The following is an 18,610-nucleotide window of genomic DNA, read 5'->3' on the forward strand; positions in this document are numbered from 1 at the left end:
AAGACAAAATTATGATAACATCGACTCAGGAAAGAAACAATTTCGTTTTGTTATTTTTTCGTTACTGTATTTCTGGCTCGGTTCAATGATCATTTCTAGTATACAAATCAGGCAATCGAAAGGGTGAAGGCAACGCTTAGCAAAAGAAGGTGGAATAAGGCATAAGGTAGTTCTATCAATAAAATGAGCCAAAGAATTCTACTCTCGCCAAGACAAAAGGTTCAGATGAGAACTGTTTGTCAGAGTGTTTTCCATCTATCAAAAAACCAAAGAATTACGTTGTTAGGACTAGTAATGCTACTATTTAACAACATTTGCAGTTGTGTACGCGCGCTTATCGGTTTCTGTCAAAAATTTCGAGCTTTTTAATTCAAGAAACCGAAATTTCCCTCCTTTTAGTCTTCCGAGTCAGCTATTTGATTATCCATTTGTTTCTAAATGTCCTTTCAAAACTTCGGGGAAACGAGGAAACGTTGCAATTTTTTGGACCAAACCAAGCCACTGCACACTAATGGCCGATAATGTGCAATGGCTCAGCCAATCAGAGTACAGCATTTGCATTAGTATACTAGTAGAATTTTACTAAATAAAATTAGTGTATTTTCTTGATAGTGGGTCGATTTAAACCTGAATGTGAATGTGCATCGTTCAGGATTCTTGTTTTTCAGGTATAGAATATAGAAAAGATAAAACAGTTGTCTCTAGTATGAACTGGGTCATCATACTACTTTTAAATCTTTACTTCAGTTTAGTAAATGTGTGGACATTTAAAGCCAATGGTTTTTGATAGGTTTAGTAGAAGTTACTGAGTAGAGGCAGACTAGGTTTTGCCAAAAAATAAACTCAGCATTTTTGTATCTTTATTATTAAATTGAGCAACTCATATTGAGTTTTATTTTTCGACGTTTCAACGTTTGCCAGAAATATTGTACCAAGTTATTTCAAGTCTCCACATTAATTTTTTGTGTAGGTTAATTAATGAGTTTACCTGTATATACTGGCGTGGTCTAAAGAACGAGTGCAATGATAATAAACGTGTGTTTTTATCTTGTGTAGTACTTGTTGTCAGTTTAATAAATCTGACTTGGAAAGGCCGTAACCCATGTCAGTCAACTAATATAAAGCGCTTTTCACAGCATTTATCGCTTTTTCAGTTACTATGAATAATAAATGATGTTTCGGTATTCTGGGCTTGCAATGGGTATGAAGCATTATTCCCACAGTATACTTTTTATTTTCCTCGGCGCGAGTTAAGAGCATTTACGATATTCTGTAAGATGTGAGGCAAGCTGTTATTAGAAACGGTTTAAGCTAAACTATTGCACATATTTTTTGTTATTCGGAATATTGAATAGCGGTAGAACATTGGGCTATATTCTGCATCTCCAGAGAAGAAACCATAAAGAATCTATACCGAGCATCCGTACAATCAAATGTATCGAGATCATGAAATAGAAAAAGACAAAAATGGGTGTTGACGACAAAACTCAGGAGAGTATGGCCTGTTAAAGCAGATAAATGATAGAGAAAATCCAAAATAGGGTGCTTTTCCCAGGACGAAAAGGGGCAGCTTGTTTGCGTTGAATTGCAAAAAAAAAACAAAAAAAACTTGGAACTCTGTCATTTCTTTCCCTTTTAATCATGCCGTGTTTTTATGTCATATTTTCATTCATGATTTGAACACTTGATCGCATGCATGTAGTTTTCATACAAAATTGTTTAGCCGAAAGTCTTGAACGTGATTTCCTGGCTGTTCATAGGTAATTCTAATCCCGGCGGGTAAGTTGTGATTATCGAGCAGTTCCCATGGAAACAGACCACTTAGTGGCATCTCAAAGGCAACGTCAGTGAAATACTCAAAAGTGTGGTTGTCTCTCTTCATCTGCCAATCTGTCCAGAGTTTATCTATAAAGCTATGATGGATCCAAAACTCAGGAGTGAAAGAAGCAGTTTGGTGTTTTAGCATGTGGCCACCGACACAATCATGAAAAGTCGGATGAATTGTATTGCGAATAAAGATTTCAAAAGCGGTGAAATTTTCATCGTTTATCATCTTCTGTACCGTTGCTTTACTTGGAAGAGGGCATGAAAGATTGAAATTTCTTTGCAAACATCCTTCCCCATTCGTTTCAGGTATGACAAAAATTCTTTCCTTAAAAGGCCCATTTCTGACGCAGCCATTAGGCATATCTCCGTCGCCTCCTAGACCGTGAAGGCCTGGATTCCAAATATCGCCTATCTCAGTCGCTCTGGCCCAATGCTTTGCATCCTTGCTCCAGTCCCAGTAAGGAATTGTCACTCGACAGTCAATTTGACGAAGAAAATTTTCAAATTCCAGCAAATACCATCTGTGCCAAGGGAGAAATATCTGAGGCATGTGATGAAGAAGTTTGGTGGGCATCTTTGAATGAATTTTGCATATTCTTCTATATTCGTCTCTGTAAATAGGGTTTGTTGCACCAGTTCTCATCGCTTTCACAAATCGTCGTCGTTCTTCAAAATTCATGTGTGTGAATTCTTTTCTGACCCGATGGCAGAACAAAAGTTCTCCATCGTAGCACATACAATGTCGCTCACATTCATCGTAATAATCTTTGGTGCCATTGCAGTACATCGGGTCCCCTGCAAAGTTCATTTAAGTGATAAGAACAACTGACCTGATATCTAATGGCCATGTGTCCTGTATTTACTAGTTAAGGGGAGTGAAAGTTTCTGTAAAGAAAACTGGATAAAGCAAGGTGGCTAAAAGTCACAGTTATATAACCGTTGAGAAGGGACCATTTACTCCTATAACGGATCAAGGAGGCTGCACCCAGCTGATAAGGAGTACCCTTATCAGTCTGGGGGATGTAGAGTAGCTTTCAATTGAGTGTTGTAGAACCAAACGCAAGTAATCACTCTAAAAAATCACGAAGGACATAGACATCCTAGTGACCCGACCAAACTCGAACTATATGCATCATTCTGATCCGAAGTGCGGGAAAACGTGCGTGAGCAGACTCGATTTGTTTTGGTTTTACGTCTGATTGGATGAAAAAGTGGCGCGTGATTTTTAAACCAATCGTGTAGCCTAGTAATGGAAAACCAAGTACGTTTGACACTCAAGTGAAGACCGCTCTAAAAGGGTGGGGAATTAGTCGAAGTCTAAGTATAGAAAAGGTAGGAAAGGCTGTTATTTTGGAAGTCGAACAGGGCGCGCCATTCAAACTTTCTTGCAAACTTTTATTCCGAGGGTATAGAAGGGGGATGCAGGGTTTCTATTGAAGGTATGTAAAAAGATTTCGCCAGGACCGATCCGATTTTATTCATTTGAGTATTCAAATACTTTACTATAGACTCGCAGCTGTTGTTTAGGTCCTAACTCAAAGCTTCTCTCCGCTACGTAACGCCTTTAAAGGAAAAAAGTACTTTACCTGTTACGTATCTCTTTAATTCATTGTATTTCAGTCCCACACACAAGCTGCTTTTTTCTATTAAACTTGCCGTGACTAACAACAGAGAACGAAACGATGCAAGCAGGTCCCCAGGACAACAAGGAACTGACAAACAGTTGATAACCTCCTGAAATTAGGGAAAAAAGAAAACAAAAGGAAGTACGATTCGTTTTTGATCCGTGTGACAAATATTTCGACTAGCTAGAAAACAAAGTAAAAGAAAGCTTCACTTTCTTTCCATCATTACCTGGAACTCACTGCACCTTTCAGAGTTCCACCTCTTTTCTTCGAGATCTTGAAATATGTCTCTCAAATGAGCCGTACAATGCTTGATTGCCATCTTCTGACAAAACTCGTTGTTTTCAAAGGCTTTTGCCTGTGAGATTACAATAAAAACAATTATAAGCTGCTTATACTTAGAGACCATGATGAAGTTCACTCAGGTGCTGAACGTACGGAAGGCCATATAAATGTACGCGATACTGCGAGGAAATAAATTTCAGTTTCTTTTAATTGCCTCGATTAATGATGATCAAGATGAACGACTATTAATTACAGAAAAATTCACGAAATAAATGTTAAACATACTGACAGGTTTTCTTCCTAGATGTTAATTATTTCATGATCGTGTTAGTGATTTTTCCTGTTTCAGTAATTAACGACGGATGGCTGGTAGTACAGACCTGAATGTTTATGACAGGGAAACAAAGCTTTAAGATACGTTATTGTCAAAGACCTAGAGGGTGTAAAGAAGAATAGGATTTCTTTAATGGCAAATTGAAATTTAAGAATACTCGAAACTGTGTTACCCAGTGACAATCGGTTTTGTTTAGTTTCCTGTCCTTATCTATGCAAAAACATACACTATTTTACTACTCTTTTTTAATTTATCAAAATTATTTTGCTGCTTGCTCTCGCTACCTATTATTGGAACAAAATAACTTTCCATCTAAAATAAACTGAGGGTCTGAGACATTTATGAAGAAATTAAAGACATACATAAGTTTTGTCTCAGTTACTACAGTGTATTTGTGTCTAAGATAATTTCGAGTCTCAACACATTATTACAATCAATTTCTTATATTTCTGTTCTGGTGAGGTGACACTTTTTTTGTAGGAACAAAGATATTTTATATCTATTTGACTGATTAAATAATTCTGTTGTTGGCGTGCGTTATCTTTGTTTCAGTTTGTCTGTCAATAATAAGCGTGGTGTTCTTTTCTTTTGTTGTACTGAATTAGCGTGGGGGCTCCCTTCTTTTGAATGTTGTGAGCACTGATTTGCAATTAATTACGAAGGAAACCAATTGACAGTTATTCCGGTTAGTTATTGGAGAAGGAAACTCTGGTTAAGGGACAGTTTCAAGGTTTAGCGGATATGTATGTGCAAACGGTAGTGAGCATGCATGAAGTACCTCTTTAGCTTTGTAGTAGAGCTAATGTAGTTCATTCAAGAAAGGACTACATTTTGCCCAAACATAATGACTGATGCCCACATTTCATGGAAGCTGATTCACACAGAAAATGTCGAATTTACTATTAACCATCGAATTTATTATTCGGGCTGAAGGATAGGGTATTCTTGGTACCCCCACGAGTTGTCTAACGCGATCCAGCTAGCTCACAAACAATGAAAGAGGGTATAGTAAAGCATGGGAATCAGAACATGCAAAAGTGATTCTGATGGGAAATATCACCTCCATCGCTACGTTTTCACGACTAACCGATAAATTTAAATTTCTCCGAAGAGTCATCGGTTCGCTTTCGATTGTTTCATAAGACAAAAGAATGAAATGAGTTGATGTGATTGTGATGTTGATGTTTAACTTGCTCAGTTTTTTTTTTTTTGGACGGGAGGTAGGATAGAGGGGGGAATTTTCGAGAATGGTGAAGAGGTTTGGAGAAGCGAATTAAGCCTCTAACCCCCTTATTTCCTATTCAGAAATGCTTATGTAAATAATCATGGCGTGTAAATTATGACGTCATTGCTTGGAAATGGGGCATGTGCCAGAAAGTCACCACATCTGATTTTAAATAAACTGAATATGAGGAAATTGAAGGTTACATCCCGCTCAACGAAATACGGTCCTGAAATGTCTGAAATACAGGAATTTCACTTTGTTTTCACGACTTCATGATTCAAGCTACAAGGCGGGCCTATTTCGTTATCGGTCTGCTTCAATTGGAAGCAAGTACAAAATTGAAATATCGTTATTATATCAGTCCTCTTCTGCTCGCTCATCCAAAGCTATAAACGTTATACAATATTCGTATCTGAGTATTTATTAAAAGTAGCAGGTCATCAGCCATGCTCTATATAAATTCAAATTTTGACCAAATTATGGGAATGACTTAAGCAACGGTTCATCTTGCTAAAGCGACAATTTAAGACATACTTCTATTGGTTCCATCTGTGAAAAGCTTAGCTACAATATATAATTTTTCACTGACAAGCATAAATGATTCAAACTATCTCTACTGATATCTTGACGGCTGTCTGCCTGTGGCTACCCCTGGACGCTTGATGAACATGGGATTAGACGAATCTGGTGGAAATCTTGCACTCGCTCGTCCCTATCCTCATCATGGTCATCAAACAACACACGGTATACAGCTTTCTGGTAACAGCTAGAGCTGCAGAAATTCCTTTTGTACACTACATCACCTGGGTAGAATCTGGTTTTTCCTGGCAAGAAACCAATTACACGCTGACCAGCCTGGACGTCTTTGTAGCAGGGAAGTTTGTCGAGTATTACCGCCGCTGCGTCCTTCTTCTGTAGAGTGATGGTGTTGCCATCGTCATAGTTGATGAACACAGTTGTGGAAGAGGTCCTTGTGACAAATCCCCGATAATAAAGACCATTTGTCCAGCGTGCAAACACTCTGGCGCCCACTGCAGGAATGAACAAAAAGAGAATATTAACCGACGATGAAAAATGCAAAAGTAATTAATGCCTAGCAAAATATTTTGTTTTATTTGGTATTTATCCTTAAAAAAGAGATTTTGCGTGGAGTAGTACTTAAAATGTAGAAGATATACGTCACGCCTTTTGTTTTGAAAGCCTGAGTAACAACAGTTGACTTTTGAGGGGGAGTTGGAAAAAATATCCTACTAACATACCTGTACCAATAAAAAAATTCATGCACACAACCACTGCCGAAAAAAAAAAAGATTCACCCTCTTTAGTGAGCCAAAAAAAGCATGCTACAGAGGGGAAAAAGTGTCATGCATACATATGTACTGATAAAAAAACATTTCCTGGTGCATGAAAGGGTTCGAAATAATTCACGCCTTTATCATATCACCCACACCCTTCCTCAAATGAAGAATGGTCCTCCACTGAGTACAATTTGGCAATTAGCCCCGGTTATGGTAATATCCCATGCAGTCAAACTGCAGCATTTATGATGCAAGGCAAGTAGATAGGATTGCTGTTAATGACGTTTAGCTCGCGGAGAGGGATGACTCTCTTACTAACCTTCATGAGCAGAGAAATGATCCAGGAATATTCTTAACTGACTGGTGGTGTAAAAATCCTCGTTGTTGTCATCAAAGGTGACCTTGAAGCGGTTGTTAGAATCCTTGTCAGATACATAACCAATGTAGTATATGTGACCTCCTTTCCAAGTCGTCACGACGTGGTCACCGATGTCCACTTGATGGGGCACTGTATCAGCAATTACAGCTGAAATATCGGTGTCTCTGTGGGTGATCGTGTTACCGTCGTCAAACAAAATGCGTATCAACCCAGTTCCAGTTGATGACACTTTACCAGCGTAATAAAGATTATTCGTCCAACGGGCTATGATTCGATCATTAACTGTAAGAACAATAATAAAGACGTAAAACAGATGGACTGCGTCAACCCTCGTTCTCCTAGCTTTTTATGGAAACGAGGGTTGGGACTGCATCCTTTACCCAAGGTTCCCATGCAGGGAAGAGCAGTGGAAACGGAGGGCGTTATGGACATTACTGAGTGGCTACTTGTGCCTCTAGATGTTTGGACCCCGTGTTTTGGAAGTAATAGATCAAAAACGAGTGCGAGTTTTTCATCAGGGGTTCCAAACACCGAGAAACAGATGAAAGCACGACGCCGAAGGCGGAGTGCTTTTATTGTTTCGAGGTGTTTGGAACCCGTGATGAAAAACGAACCACGAGTTTTTGAGCTGGCTTCTCAAAGTAGCATGAGAATTTTTTTCGAAGAATAGGTAATTAGTAGGCGTGCTCAATAGGCTATTGTCTGTTTTTTATTCATATGGTAAATGAAATGAATCTTTTATATGCGGCCATGTGGGCAAGTTTTAAAGGTTGAATTTTTAATAAATTAACATTATGCCGCGTGATGGAGATCGAGTGGAGATCAGAACGTTTTCGAGGTCCAAAAACCTCTTCTCAAGAAAATGTTTTGGTGAATGATGCTGTTCCAGTTTCAACTAAGTATAAAAACAAGTGGGCTGTGAACATTTTTGCCGAATGGCAGAGGTTGAGAGAGGTTAAAGTTCCGGTATTAGATTGTGGCGGTCTCTTCAAGGACTACGATTTACACAATGTTACCGCTGTGAGTGTAGATATTGCTGGAATGGACGCTCTGTCGCTGAACTATTGGTTGTCAAAATTTGTGATGGAGGTAGCTAAAAAGTCCGGTGAAAGATACCCTCCGAAGTCTGTTTATGGTATCATTTGTGCCCTCAAGCGTTATTTGGAGGAGAAAAATGGATCAGAAGCTTTGAATCCTCTGGACGCTAGTGACAAAAGGTACTTGACAACTTTTAGAGCGAATTGGTTAGTAATTTAAAATGCACTGTTTCAGGACTTTAATTTTGTGCGTTATTTTTTGAAGGTTTGTCCTTTTCCGACGTTGCTTAGATGCCGAGATGAAGAATGGCGTTCGAGAAGGGCTTCACATTAAGTGTAAGAAAGAGGAAAAGGAGTTTGTGAGCGAGCAAGAAGAAGCAGTATTCTGGCAAAAGAAATTGCTGGGAACTACATCAGCTAAGTCGTTATTGAACACGATCTATTTCTACAACGGAAAAGCTTTTGGGTTGCGGGGGGGAGATCACAGAAATATTGTTGTAAACAACTTTGAAATTGGTCCAAATTTTATTAAGTTTGAAGAAAATGCCTCTAAAACTTATCATGGAGGTCTTTGTGATCTAAAGTATGTGCCGCGAGTGGTCAAGCACGTTTGTCATTCTATTGAGGAAAAGCACGAGCCGTGCCTTGTTGAGATATTCAGATTGTATGTAGGGTTAGTTGAGACTCATGCAAAGGAAGTTACTGCATTTTACTTTAAGCCATCAAAAACTAGGTTCGCATTCGATAAAGCGCCCGTAGGCATCAACAGCTTGAACAAGATTTTGCCTGACATGTGCGACGCGGCAGGCTTTAAACGCAAAACCGCTCACAGTTTGCGCGTTACTTGTGTTTCCTCCCTGTTCAATTCTGGGGTTGAAGAAAAATTGATTCGCGAAAGGTCGGGGCATCGTTCTAATGCATTGTTGCAGTACGAAAAGCCTACAGAAGAAAATGTGTCTAAAGTTTCAAAGATCCTAGGTCCAAGTGTTGTTAGTACAACTACATGTTTTACCACAGAGAAACAGGATCAATCTTTAACGGATGTTGTTTTCCAGAAAGGAAAATTCAAAAACTGTACAATTAATGTAACGATGTCTAAGAAGGAATAATATGTTGCTGTATTGTTGTTGTAAGCAATGATTTAAGCGGGAAAAATGCTGTATTTAGAATTATAATTAAGACTGATTAAAATTCAAGTTTCTTGATCAGTGTCTTGATCAGTTTTTGAACTAATCTACCGTGTCTTGATCGGTATGTTCATTGGGTATCAACATACATGCACCTGACCCAATTGATGCGAGCTGATTGGGTCATCAGCTCATGAATAATTAATGAGTTTGAGAAGGAAAGGGAATTTTTCCATCCAATCTGCCGTTATTATATTTTTTTGTCTTCAGTGTATATTATATTCTTCATCTGTTAACCCGTGATTATCGCGAGAAATATTAACCCACATGCTGGTCAATGATACAAATGTTCATTTTTTTTCTGGTTACAGGGAAATTCAGCATGATAAAATAATGAAAAGGGTAGCGGTTAATCTATAATAATAGACCGAGGACAATTTTTAAAGGAATAAGGGAATCACTCCTTTGTTGTCACAATAATGCGATAACAAGTGTGGTCATGCAAATCACTGTTTTAAGTTCAGATGTACTGGGAATACTGTAGTTCTAAAAGCTGATTTTCACCAGCGCATAAGTTTCAGCACAAGTATAAACAACGTTCGCAGACGCAATAAAACCTTTGTAATTACCTTGAAAATTAGGATACAAGATGTGTTGCCACGGATACTGCTGATAAAATGTTAGTAGCGCTGAGCTTTGTCCAGTTAGGATAACAAAGAGGCAAATAACGGTTGTAAAAGATGCACCAAACCGCGACATTTTCAAGCTTCGATTACTACGTTGCGGCCCTAAAACTCAGGTGGGTTTGAAATTACTATGACGGCAAGGTTACTTATATTATAGCGAGCTTAACTTCCGTTTGACTGTTGCATTTCTGGTACATTGACCCTTGAACTTGTATCAGCTGACGAGGAACTGGGAACACTGATACATCGCTGAACGTTTGAATTGCTGTTAGCCTCTTTATTCCTGTCGATCGAAAGATAAGTAGCTTAACGACCATGAGTACCTGCGATTCTAAAATAACTCCAACTTTGATAGCTTCTTAGTTTTTGAGTTTCGTTTCTGTTCCTGATCAACACTTTGACTCTCTTTCATCAAATTAATACTTATAATGGAGGGATCTCTCGTTGCAGGCACGTTAACTATGCAATGAAAACTAATTGAACAAAAAAAAAATTAGTGTTCTCCTGTATGAAACTCTGGTTTTGCAATAACCGATATTTCATGTTTCCACCATTATTATGACAAGGGGTCAACGTGGAGCAAAAAATTGGCGGAACAAATATTTCTGTTTAACAATGTAGTTTGAGCTCATTGTAAAACTTGAATCTCGAGGCTCTAAAACAACATATTAGGAACACAGGCAATATATACTGTCTTCATTCTGATCTTAATACTTAGGTGGTATGGCTGTTCTATTTCCACCGTAAGGCTTGACAATTTGTTTGCAACCATGACCTCGTATCAGCCCAGAAGGAAGCGCATTGTTACAAGGCTCGTTTGACTTGCCGCTATCTTCTTTATTCCTAACAAAGCTTTAAATCTCAAGACACTAAAACAACATTTTATGAACACATGCAATATATACTGTCTTCATTGTTATCTTAATACTTCGGTGGTATGGCTGTTCTATGTTCACCGTAAGGCTTGACAATTTGTTTGCAACCTTGACCTCGTATCAGCCGAGAAGGAAGCGCATTGTTACAAGGCTCGTATGACTTGCTGTTATCTTCTTCATTCCTAACAAAGCTTAATTATTTCGTCTTCCTTCTAATGTGTTGTGTTAGCTCCACTTTGACCCCCTTTCATCAATAATAGAGATCTCGATCACTAAACTTGCAGGCTCTTAGGTGTTACAAAAGATATCAATTGTAACTTCAGTGATCACACAAGCTCAATTTGTAAGAAGGCAGGTTAAAGGATCGGCATTCTCATAAGACTCAGACACTTAATTCCAACTAAGGCTAAGCTAGTACTATTTAAATTAGTACTCACACGTACCTTACGTACACGTACTGCTATTTAGTTGGACAGGCAGTTGGACAGTTTTGTTGATCTAGTGATGCGCGAGAACAAGAAAGACTTCAAGAGAGAGGACTGAGAGTGGTGAGCAGAGACAAGCATGTTATTCAAATTTACTAGCTTAAGAGGGCCGAGCTGCCAACGCTGATGAAAGCACTTGCAGGATTTTTGCATCCTCCGCTCTTCCCATTACAAGGAATCCGCCAGAAGTTCGAGTAGCAAGTGGACGAAAACTTTGTACCAAGATTATTTACATGGTATTGCAAACTTCTCTGCGACTGTTTCAAATATCTTCTCAAAAGAAATAATTTTAACAACACCAAATGTCGAAAACAAAGTTTGAAGTTCTTATGAAACACTTGAGAGTACTGTTGAAATGAAACTGATGATGAAATTTTACCTGTGTTTGCACAGCTTCTCTGATCTTCGAAATTTAGTTCTTCGAGTTCCCATGGGAATTTGTTTTTGGTGTTCTTTCAGGAAACTGTTTATATCCGTGAAGCTTTTTGAAAATGCAAAAAGGACTGAAATATACTTAGAATTATTCTGGTACAAGATTTTTGTCTACTTAAAACTGACATTGCTCGATTTTCTATCGGATTTCCTCTTAAATATATTTGTTTATTATGTAAAAACCATTGAAATACCTGGCGAGCTACCAAAAGTAAATTAGCGCCCTGTCGCTAAATTGAATCATTACGGTATTAGCAGTAGATTTTCCATGTATTTTCATGTATCATCAATCTTTTCGTCCCATAACTTGACGTGTCTATAGCAACCTTTTTTAAATTTGTTTTTAAAGGTTGTTTGGACAAAATTCGGTTGACTTTTTAAGCGTAGTTTTCTGAGATGTTTGTTTCATGTGGTTTCGTGAAGTGTACGATCAAACATATTACAATTGCAACCGTAATATATGTTTTCGAATTAGGTTTGGAGATTTTCTGACATTTTACTGATCAAGAAAATGTTTGAAATCCAAGTTTTCAGGTTTGACGAATGTATGACGTACGATCGGCGCAAAATAAACATTTTTGAATGTTTCCCATGTAAGAAAAACATAATACCGTATAGGACATAACATAAGTTTCGCATGAGAGGTAAGCGATCGATCGCAAAGTTCTCGAGCGCTACACTTAAGCGTGTAATCGAGTTGAATTGCAGTTCAGTGAACGTATCTACTTGTAGCTGGTGTTTATTACATACAGACCAATAAACTTTGATTAGTTTCAGATTTGTAAGCCAAACATTGAACACAAAAATAAAGCATCGTCTTATTTGACGTGTTTTTAAGACTATTTTATTGAACAAAAGAAAGAACATTAACCGATTTATTCAAAGTTTCATTTTTTACCACCTTTTTGCCAAATTCTCCTACCCTGCAGTTTACAGAATACTAATCTCCGTATGGAGCCTTGATCAGCTTTAAGTACAGCAAGAGATCACTCGGCCCTAATGCATATTCGTCTCAAAGATCACAAATCAAAAGTTTAAAAGAGTTTCACCCTAAGACTTAGGAAGAAAGCTTAAAGCTAAAAACTTTGGTTCACGACCAGCTTCTATTTTTCAGCTTGTGTTCGCTTTATATGGGAGCTCGTTCGTTCTAGTTAAGATCTCTGTTTGGAATTTTCGGGGTGGTCGTTTTGCGGCGAATTAAGCTTCATCTGTAATAGCGAAATAGGTGGGCAGAAATAGAGGCTTAGAAAATTTGAGCCCAAAGATATCTTTACTCAACTTCGTTCTACCGCTTCACACGCAGACCTATACCAAACGCCGTGCTACTGCCGCGCCGAACTCAAATGAATTTGGCCTGGCAGTGGCACGAAAAAAGAACAGCAGTGCGTTTCAATTCAGTCGCACCGGAGATCGGAGGAAGTTTGCTTTCCTGAAGACCATTTTAAATGCTAGGAAGCAACGGTAGCTGATGCAGCAGGCTATGAATTCAGTTAAGCACAGCAAGAACACGCCGTTTGAAGCGAAGTCGTGCTCAGACTTGTGTGCGGCTCGGCAAGGCCTGCCCTGCCGTGCTAAGTGCCTGAATGCGTGTCTTTCTACAAAACTCTCTATTCATCCAAAAGCATGACATACGACCAAAATGATACCATCTTTTTTTCTGAGCGTGAAGATGAAAGCGCTATCCATGAACATGTGCTAACTGCGTGTGAAGGAGCACTTACCGAAAAAGAATGCCTAGAGGCACGCAAAGATATGGGAACAGAAAAGACCCCTGCGACTGACGTTTTGCCAGCTGAATTTTACAAAGTATTTTGGAATGATATATCTGCCATGCTTATTAGAGCCCTGAATTACGCTTATGAAACTGGACAACTCTCAGTAACTCAGAGAAGAGGAATTATCAAACTCATCCCTAAGAAAGACGCAGAACCATTCTTTGTCAAAAACTGGAGACCTCTAACCCTCCTGAACTGCGACTACAAAATAGTGGCAAAGTCAATTGCTAATCGCTTGAAATTTTCTCTTCCTAATCTCATCAATTATGACCAGACTGGCTTTACAAAAGGTAGATTTATTGGAGAAAACATTCGCCTTATCGATAGTGTCATTTGCTATGCCAAAGAGAAAAATATTCCAGGATTACTCTTGTTTTTTGATTTTGAAAAAGCTTTTGACACGATAGAATGGTCCTTCATTAGAAAAACCTTTCAACATTTTGGTTTTGGTAGTAGCATCTTAAGTTGCTTAATCTTTTTTATTGCCGCCCAGAAAGCTGTGTTTTGAACAACAGTTGGGCGAGTGATTTCTTTGAAATTCAAAGAGGTGTAAGACAAGGTTGTCCTCTCTCACCTTACTTGTTTGTTTTGTCAGTTGAAGTGCTAGCCATGGCAATTCGGGAAAACAAGAGTATTAAAGGCATCTTCGTGAACAGAAGAGAAATTAAATTAAGTCAGTATGCAGACGATTCAACACTCATACTTGACTGCACAAAGAAATCCCTAAGAGCCTCTCTTAAAACGCGTCTGGTTTAAAACTTAATGATAAAAAAACAGAAGCCCTTTGGATTGGATTTCATAGTGGGAACGATGGAATATCAACTCGTGGAAGAAATTTTAAAATTGCCTAAATACAAAGTTAAAGCTTTAGGCATCTGGTTCTCAATTGATCCAGAGGCAACAGCAACCTTAAATTATAACGAAAAACTGGATAAGGTTCGAAACGTTTTAAGTTTCTTGCAATACCGCAGACTTTACCCTAATTGGAAAAATTACAGTCCTGAAGAGTCTAGTAGCTTCCCAACTCGTATATGTGCTCTCTCCTTTACATATAAATGTGAAAGCTATCAAAGAAATAAATAAGCTATGCTATTCATTCCTCTGGAATGGAAAAGGAGATAAAATTAAGCGCGATATAATTATTAATGATTACTCAAATGAGGGTCTCAAAATGATAGATATACCGTAAGTCTTTTAGCAAGTCCCTAATAGCTACATGGATTTAAAAAATATTTAGATGAAGGAAATCAGGGGAAATGGAAACATTTTTTTGATCTTGAGCTAAAGAGACATGGAGGCTCAACAGTACTCAGTATTAAACAAAACAAGAAAGACACCATAGAGAACCTCAAGATTAAAAACTGTTTTATAAAGGAGACTGTTAATCTAGGCAGAAGTCAATTTTGATGGACACATAATGTCCGAGAAACAATTTCTTGAACAAATTTTATGGAACAACTCACTCGTAAGAATCGATAACTGCCCTATCTTCTATCAAGAATGGTTTGACAAGGGCGTCACGAAAGTGAAACATCTGAAAAATGCCTCTAACAATCTTTTATCATTAGCTGAAATGCAGTGCATATACAGCCTTCATATTTGCCTTCTAAAGTATTACGGACTTCTGTCTGCTCTGAAATCTGTTTGGAATACATGTAAAAACAGCTGTATCAACAATTGTAACCATGAAAGCTTTGTGGAAAAATTAACAAAATGCCGAAGTGTGAACAAACTGGTTTACACTAAACTAATTTCCACAAAATGCACGCACCCAACCTATAATCAACAGAAATAGCTAAAAGACTGCCACCAGAATGATGTCGATTCAATTAACTGGCGGGATGCCTACCAGCTAGCTTTTAAATACCCTAAAAGTACGAGAATTCTTGAATTCCAGTAAAAAATTCTTGCATAGACGAATAGCAACAAATGACTTCCTAACAAAAATTGGAGTAAGAGACAACCCAAACTGCTCCTTCTGTAATGAAGAACAGGAGAAACTTCTTCATCTCTTTTGGTCTTGTCCTAAAGTGGTCTCTTTCTGGCATGAGTTAACCGTAAGGCTAGCTTTGCTCCACATTACTCCCGAACATAACACAATAGCTCCACTTGTAGCTCTCGGTTTAAAGCCGGATTCTTCCAGGAATCACCGGCAAATTAATTTTTCCTGCCTCCTAGCCAGGAGTTATATCTGGATGAGCAAAAGAAAAGAAACCGCACCAAAGGTAGAAGGTTTCCTACAATATTTGAAATCAATTTACGATATGGAGGCCAATGCAAAAGGTGCTCTTCCCAAAAAGTGGGAATTTTTGAGCACATTATTCTAGTAAGCCTTGTTTTTCAGCCATCAGTGTATCTTGATCCACTGTACATTTTGTCTGTATTTGACTTTGGGTACATTTGCTCCGCAATCACTGCTTTTTAAGAAATAAAAGCACAAAGTGCTTTGTATGTATAAGTAGCGTTTTCTGAATTGTAATTGTCAGTAGTGTATGTTTTTTAAAATTGCTTTTTTAGCTTTAGTTATTGATCTTTATCAAAATGTGTTTTGCAGCTGTAAGAAATTAATAATAGGTCATGCCAGTGTAAGTAGTAGATTAAAACATTGTATTTTATTGTATCGTAAGTAGAAAAAGTATTGAGTGCCTGCCTGTAAAAATCAGACAAATTCTTAATTTCGCGGCAAGGGTCGAAAATGCGATTTCGCTGATATTCCTATGGTAGATAGGCTAGGGTATGACAAAAACTACTGGATAGTTTTTTGGGCAAAATATCCTTTTATTTCAAAGAAATATGCAAATTAAAAAATTCCGTTAAAATCGTCATTTGACGCACCATTTTATTAAACAAGTTTGAGAGCCTCGCATGCAAAACCACATTATTCTTCCGTCTTTAAAACACTCAAATATTTTTGTGCAATGCTTAATTGTGTACTGGGTTGATTTTAGGGAATGCTGCGTTGTCTTTTTGGGTGCAAAATAATTAAATTTCGAAGAGATGTAATTCATTCACTTAAAAGGACTTCGTAAAAATAATTGATTTTCACCATGTGCGAAACCTTCAAATGGATCAAGCTTCTGGTGGTTGAATCGCAGAAGGATGGTCTACAGATTCCTGTAAAAATTTCTTTGGACAAATGATTGTGAGCGACGCGAGAGCTTTTCAAAGTACGTTAAAAATGCAGATATTTGGATCAGGGTTTGGAACGTTCTCCCCATCTCAGGCCCCCCATTTCAGACCCCCCACCTCAGACCCTCCACCTCAGACCCCACGCTTTTCGTGTGAGACTACAATATCAGGCCCCGACAATGTCGGTGTCACAGTGATTTGGGTATCCCCGTGTTTTGGGTACCCCCGTACCCAAATCCCTAGTGTTTTGGGTATCCCCAGTAGGGATACCCAAAACACTGAAAGTGTTAAATACCACAGACTGGGGCAAGTGAAATCATGCATAATTCTGCTCAAAAACCATTTATATTCTTACGAAGCTTTGTCTCAATAAATAAAAGCTTTCTTAATCTTGATATAAACACATAACGTCGCTGAAAATAGTCGCAATTTATAACAGACTGTCCGATCCTAGTCCGCATTTATAACGACATACAAAACCGTATTCTCGCGCCAAAGCTCCCTGTATGAATATGCGCTTAGTGCCTATCGATAATCCTTGAAATGCACGTCATTTTAAACAAGAAAGGCGCATTCTAAACCTCGGATAGTTCGGCCATTGAATAAAATCAATATGCGAGCGGGCACACTGAGATACGGCCGTCACGCAACATGCCGGTCTCAAGCTGTGACTGACCTCTGTGTATGTTGCCTGTCTGAAATAAACTTTGTCTCAGACTTGTTTATTTATCGCTCTTTCCTTGATTATCTCTCCTATTACTTCCCTTTGCAATGTGCCTGCTTCTTATTGTTTCTTTAATTTAGGGTAGCCAAATCTAAAAGGCAAAGCAAACTTACAAAGACGAAATTAATTCTAATGAGGAAAGGACTAGATCAAAATGCTGAACTGTAAGGGATACCCAAATCCTTAGTGATATGGGTATCCCTTTCTAGGGTGTTTGTTTGTTATCGTTTCTTTACTTCAGGCAGCCAAATCGACCGAAGATTAAAAAGGCAAAGCAAATTTTCAAAGGCGAAAGGCCTTGAAGGGGAGAAAGGGCAAGAAATGCGAAAAATTAAGGGATACCCAAATCCCTAGTGATATGGGTATCCCCTTGCAATATGTTTATTTCTTATCGTTTCTTTAATTCAGGGTAGCCAAATCAACAGAAGATAAAAAAGCAAAGAAAACTTGCGAATACGAAAGTCATTCCAGTAAGGAAAGGTCTAGAAATGCTAAAACGTAAGGGATACCCAAATCCCTAGTGATATGGGTATCCCCTTGCGATATGTTTATTTCTTATCGTTTCTTTAATTCAGGGTAGCCAAATCGACCAAAGACAAAAAAGCAAAGAAAACTTGCAAAGACGAAAGTCATTCCAATGTGGAAAGGACTAGACGTGCTAAAACGTAAGGGATACCCAAATCCCTAGTGATATGGGTATCCCCTTCCAAAATGTTTATTTGACATTGTTTATTTAATTCAGGGTAGCCAAATCGACCGAAGATAAAAAAAAAAAAGCAAAGCAAAATTACAAAGACGAAAATTCTAATGAGGAACGAGGACTAGATCGAAATGCTGAAATGTAAGGGATACACAAATCCCTAGTGATGTGGGTATCCCCTTCTCGAGTGTTTGTTTGTTCTTTTTTTTTTCTTTTAATTCAGGGTATGGAAATCCACCGAAGATTAAAAGGAAAAGAAAACTTACAAAGACCAAAGTCATTCCAACGAGGAAAGGACTAGATCGAAATGCTAAACTGTAAGGGATACCCAAATCCCTAGTGATATGTGCATTCCCTTCCAGAGCGTTTGTTTGTTATCGTTTCTTTAATCCATGGTATAGCCAAATGAACCGAACATTAAAAGGCAAAGTAAACTTACAAAGACAAAGGTCATTCCAGTAGGGAAAAGACTAGAAATGCTAAAAAGTAAGGGATACCCAAATCCCTAGCGATTTGGGTATCCCCTTACAATATGTTTGTTTGTTATCGTTTTTTGAATTCAGGGTAGCCAAATCGACCGAAGATAAAAAGGCAAAGGAAATTTACAAAGACTTCACCATTCAACGAGGAAATGATTGGAAATGTTAAAATGTAAGGGAAAGCTGAA

General features: G+C 38.2%; 1 protein-coding gene across 3 annotated transcripts; it reads right to left on the minus strand.

Annotated features, from left to right (window-relative positions):
- Window positions 1-3: 3 nt before the first annotated feature.
- On the minus strand, window positions 4-10,181 carry LOC145478826 (tyrosinase-like). Of its 3 annotated transcripts, none has more exons than XM_081457004.1 (4): window positions 6,100-6,175; window positions 3,682-3,810; window positions 3,414-3,561; window positions 4-2,622 (listed from the first exon to the last, which is right to left on the minus strand). In XM_081457004.1, exons 2-4 carry the CDS (start codon window positions 3,772-3,774, stop codon window positions 1,706-1,708), a joined length of 1,158 nt encoding a protein of 385 aa, XP_081313130.1. In that variant the 5' UTR covers window positions 3,775-3,810; window positions 6,100-6,175; the 3' UTR covers window positions 4-1,705. The 3 variants fall into 3 exon arrangements, with proteins under 3 accessions (XP_081313130.1, XP_081313132.1, XP_081313131.1); XM_081457006.1 differs by lacking the exons at window positions 4-2,622; window positions 3,414-3,561 and adding exons at window positions 6,914-7,255; window positions 9,767-10,181 and having other exon boundaries at window positions 3,590-3,810; window positions 6,100-6,327; XM_081457005.1 differs by lacking the exons at window positions 4-2,622; window positions 3,414-3,561; window positions 3,682-3,810 and adding exons at window positions 6,914-7,255; window positions 9,767-10,178 and having other exon boundaries at window positions 3,817-6,327.
- Between the last annotated feature and the right edge of the window lie 8,429 nt (window positions 10,182-18,610).

This window comes from Orbicella franksi, chromosome 2, assembly GCF_964199315.1.
Source record: "Orbicella franksi chromosome 2, jaOrbFran1.1, whole genome shotgun sequence".
NCBI classification, from domain to species: domain Eukaryota; kingdom Metazoa; phylum Cnidaria; class Anthozoa; order Scleractinia; family Merulinidae; genus Orbicella; species Orbicella franksi.